Below are 5,000 nucleotides of genomic sequence, written 5' to 3'. Positions count from 1 at the left end.
ACTTAAATTAATAATGCCATTGTTTTAATACATTACATGAGGGGTTATTTGCACTTCCTCAAAAAGCTGCCTCTTGTAATCTCACAAAAGGATCCTAATGATGAGCAGAAAATCCTTTGAGATAACTTAAACATCTAGGGGCACAATGGTACGTACAATCACTTAAATATACACATTATACAAGTGACTCAAATTTCACTTATTTATAAATTAACGTGTGGAAAACAGGAGATGGAGCATTTTGAATGCATTCATCACAGCCGAGTCAAGTTGCATCATCACACTGTTTTAACGATCAAAGAAACATTGGATCACAACTGCCTTTTCCCTTTGCTTGTGCAATCACAAGAAGGGTCGAGGCCACACCTGCTATAACCAACTATTGCGGTAAGGACACTTTTAATTACCACTTTATTACAGTTTCTATAGGAACACGAGCTCAAAAACAGCCCAAAAACAAATCATTTGAATTAGCTAGGTGTGTTTACTACACTATATAGGAATATATAGTACCTATTGAGGCACTAAACTAACCGTCAGTTGAAAACAAGTTATCTTGTAAAGTATGTTTACTGACCACAAATGCCTGCAGGACCCTAATGCTACTACACAAGGTAATGCCTACATCTAAGGGTAGCTGAGCAACTCTACAACTATACAGGTACAGGGAAGACCCACAACCAAACAGAATCAAGGCAGTTCCTTTATAAACTAAAACTGGAATGTATAAAATAATGTTTTCCATTCAATGTGAATAAATTAAATAAAGAGCATGATGGCATGAAGTTCTTCGGTCCATAAAAATACCCATTTTACTGGTACACAGAAAAAAACATGAAGTTGAGAGAGCCCTGAGGACTATAGTTGGACCATAGAACATCTTATCATACCTAAACAAAATGATTCATGATTTCTGTACCGAAACTAATTGACAAGATGGCAGAGTAAACAATACTTGAGATCACATTTAGTGCCACCATGCATGTCACATGTAAGCCCACACTTAGATTACAAAGTTGCCTTGTAAAAATAAAAATAAAAAAAAAGAGAGAGAAAAGAGAGGGAAAAAAGGGAAACAAGAAAAAGAAAAAAGAAATGTTTTTATAATTTAGCCCTTCACCAACCAAAATAGTAATATTAAAAGCTTTTTGAGATATTAAGTAATATCTCACTACAAATATTTCAATTTAGTGACAGACCTGTTGCACACACTTTTGTGATACATTTCACCTTTATACACTAGAGATAAATAAAGACAGTTTAGAGGAGCAGGAATCTTAATCTCGAGAGCAACTTGAGAAGGCCAAAATGTGCAAAGTGAGTATAATATTTACCGTTAGTATAAAGTACCGAATGTTATCACAGCTTTTGAGACTTGAAACTTCTAAATAATCGTCCCCTCCCATCATAATGGCAATATTACTTTATCGTTGTCCTTTACTTGGTCAGCAGGTGGAGGCTTTCCACTTCCACTTCACTTACATATTACGATGCAGAACTGTTGAGTCTGCTTCTTGGACAGAAAGATCCCTCCGTTTGGGGATTTTATGTGCTATCTTACGCAAGTGGCAAACAAGCTTCAGATATTTTATCCCATCCACCTGTGCTCACTTGTGTCATGTATTAGATATTTCAAACCTTTAATTAACTGAATATTAGAATGAGAAGTTTTATTTTACAGTGTCCAAGAACATCTGGTTCTCTTCGTTAGAGTTGGAAGTAATAATACTGAGATTCAGTTCATCTTTGCATAATAGACTATGCAGTCATAATAGGGAAATACTTTGGCTGAAATATTCAACTCTACATCCCCATCCAGTTAAATATACAAATAATATATGTCCTTAAACCTAATGGAATGTTGAATGGAATGGTTAGTTGCAATTGGCACTGGACTCTTTTAGAAGTCCACTTCGTGATTACTTCTCCTAAGATCACTGTTCAAATCTGGAATCTGCTGAGTTCTGGTCAGCCAAATGGTCTCTCACTCTGCGCTAACATTGTGTGGGACCAGTGCAAGTGCTGCCTCAGATACATCAGTCGCCACGTTTCTGTTGTCATCCACAGTCTGCTTAAAATCTTTGACTTGACCTTTTCTTATTGCTTCAATGACTTCTTCAGGGTTGGTGCAATCACCTTGCTGAGCTACAAGTTTTAGATAATTAAGATAAGCATCGTAGTTATTGGAAGCAGCAAGGTTGAGCAGGGAGAAGTAGCTATTATTTGGGGCCATCACACCATCACCTTTTTTACATCTGATTTTTGCCTCTTTCCCATCCACAAGAAGCTGTTTTTCTGACTTTATCTTGAAAGAGGCTGCATAAGAATCTGACTCGGACACTGGAAGAATAAGCTGTGATGATGGGTCATTCACAGCAGCTGCTGCAGTTAAGAAGTGATCCGCAGCATTCTCTTTGGCCGATGGAATCCCACGGCTCTTGCGCACTGCAGAGAGCCTCCTGAAGAAGGTTCTACGGGGAATGCGGTACTGTGCAATTGCTTTGGCTGGAGTAAGGCGGCCTAGGAGTACAGCTTCAATGCCTTCCTCAAGATCCAGGTGGGTGTACGTTCTCTCACAGGACTTACCACCAAGAGTAGTTGTTCGTTCTTTGCTTAAAGGCAGGTTTTCTAAGGAGGTCTGTTGTGCGTGTTGTGCTGGGGCTTGTGCTTGTGATGAAGTATCTGAAGTCTCTGATGGAGTCGTTGTCTGTAGTTCCTCGTCATCTACTTCTGTATTACCATCTGGACCTAAGGAATACAACAAATGTGTTAATATGGTTCACTAACTCTTCATGATAAACTATCAAATTGTGAATGCTGGTATCACAATGATGAAGATTAAGTTTAACTAAAGTTAAACGAGTGATCATGATAAATCCTATCCTCTTGCTAATTATTATCATAATTCTAATGAAAGTAGTGAACTGATCACCTACTAGACACTAAAAAAATAAATAAATACAAATCTCATCCCCTTTCAAATATCCCTCTTACACACATTCCTTAAAATACAGTACATACCTGTTGAGTTTGTATCACATTCTACTGATTCCATTGGAGACTGACCCGCAGACTCGTCTATCTGTAGTTCCCCATCGGTTTCATCAGCTGCTTCCTGTTTGCAAACCTGTGGCAGACATTTCATTGTTACACAACCATCATCTGAGCATTTCCACAATGATAATTAGATCATAAATCACTTCTGAGACACTAAGGAAAGTGAGCTCTATTATAGAATGCAATCTATCCAAACATTTCATGATAAAATAACTTTACTACTGAAAACTATTTTCTTGTAAATAATACATGTAATCCAAAAAAAAAAAAAAAAAAAGTTTAAAAAGGTGCTCTTACCTCTGGGGCAACCACAGAAGCAGGTGAGGGTTGTGACGTTTCATTTGGTGAAGTATCATTCTGGGAGGCCGGTGGGGTTGGTGGCAGGGAATTCTGGTCTTCAGATCTGGGTCGCTTCCTTTGAGGTCCAGGACTTGTGCTCTGTCTTTCTGGTCTCTTTACACTTGCTGAAGTTGTCGTTGTCATCATTGCTTTTGAGGCTGAAGTTTTTCCTCCATTCACACTACTTCTGCTTGCCCTGTGATGAATTACACCAGGAGTGGGCATTGTAACTGTGCCTGGGGAGCTGGCATGGGAAACACTGGACAGTGGGCCGGTAGGGGGTGCATGTTCTAGCAATGGAATACATCTCTCCAGAAGCTGCCTCTTGGTAAAACTACTTATGGCTGCTGAGTCTGCCAGGCCCTTAACCTTCAGCGTTTCTGCAACTCGTAACAATGCTGCTAGCTGTTCCTGGCTCACATTCACTTCCCCTCGATACATAAACGTTACAAGGGCCTCCACTGCTGAGTATGGTAGATCATGCAGTAATATTAGTGGATGGGGGTGACTGCTGTGGTCTCGCAGGATGTTCTCAAAATACGATGAACATGCTGACAGAACCACCTTGTGACAGTCCAATCTGTGTCCCTCCACTACCAGACTCACATCTACAAATGTTCCTGAGATCCACAATTTATGGAACACATGCTGAAGTGTCGACTGGTAATTGTTCCACCTTAAACAGAATTGTTGACCTGGCTCCATGATTTCTTTTAGCCCTCACCACATAATCTGCAAAGAAAAAATGGATTATCAACAAAGAGCCTCAGATATCAAAAGTAAATTCAAAATTATTATGATCCTTTTCCCATCTATACATCCTAGTAATATCTATGGGATAATCCCCCCAAAATGTGCAAATGCTGGTTAGAAATAATAATTAATCACAGTCAAGTCATCTTGCCAATACCACATTACTAACACCACACTGAGTATTAACTACAGTATCCCATCCTGACAAGATCTAACTTAACCTGGTGATTCCCCAGCATCCTATTCCTGGGTATTTCCACCAACACATCCAACCCAGTGGCCTTCACAAATGCATTCCAGGAAAATTTCAGACAGATCACAGAATATTTTACGCCTTGTTTTTTGTAATAACATTTTTTGTAAATTTTTGACATAACCAAATATGCATTTTCCGGATGAGTGAGAAAATAGCAAGAGAATGGGAGAATGGAGAAACAAGGAGAAAAGAGAGAAAAAAATGGGAGAATGTGGTTAGGAAGGAGAGAATGGGTCTTTTATTCAAGTACAAGGGAGAAGGAAAAGAAGAGGGGGTGTGGCAAAGTAAAAGGATAAAAATCTTGGGTAAAAGAAGACACAAAGAAAAAAAAATGAAAGAAGAAAAAGGAAAAGGGAGAGAAAGGAAAAAAGGCACAAAGAAAGAGAGGATGAGAAGACAGAAGAGAGGGGAAGAAGAGATGAGAACAGAAAAAAAGAAAAAAGCAAGAAAGAGAATTGGAGAAAGGGAAGGACAGGAAGGATGAAAGGAGAGTTAAATGGATAGTCAGAAACAGAAACACAAGAGATATACAATATGAGGGATAAAGTGACAAGGAAGAGAGAGAGAGAGAGAGAGAGAGAGAGAGAGAGAGAGA

At 39.0% G+C, this 5,000-nt stretch overlaps 1 protein-coding gene across 3 annotated transcripts in view; it reads right to left on the bottom strand.

Moving 5' to 3' along the window:
- LOC125032763 (protein tramtrack, beta isoform-like) overlaps positions 1-5,000 on the bottom strand; it is a 10,108-nt gene that overhangs the window by 1,176 nt on the left and 3,932 nt on the right. For all 3 annotated transcript variants that reach the window (XM_047624093.1, XM_047624092.1, XM_047624094.1), the window contains exons 2-4: positions 3,355-4,128; positions 3,022-3,127; positions 1-2,748 (exon numbers count right to left, since the gene is read on the bottom strand). The exon at positions 1-2,748 is cut by the window's left edge and continues 1,176 nt beyond it. In XM_047624093.1, coding sequence (XP_047480049.1) covers positions 1,985-2,748; positions 3,022-3,127; positions 3,355-4,101 — 1,617 coding nt within the window. In that variant the 5' untranslated portion in view covers positions 4,102-4,128 and the 3' untranslated portion in view covers positions 1-1,984. The remainder of the gene's footprint in view (positions 2,749-3,021; positions 3,128-3,354; positions 4,129-5,000) is intronic.

The sequence above is a fragment of the Penaeus chinensis genome, chromosome 15 (assembly GCF_019202785.1).
Source record: "Penaeus chinensis breed Huanghai No. 1 chromosome 15, ASM1920278v2, whole genome shotgun sequence".
Taxonomy (NCBI): domain Eukaryota; kingdom Metazoa; phylum Arthropoda; class Malacostraca; order Decapoda; family Penaeidae; genus Penaeus; species Penaeus chinensis.
This window is presented reverse-complemented; position numbering and strand designations above follow the sequence as displayed.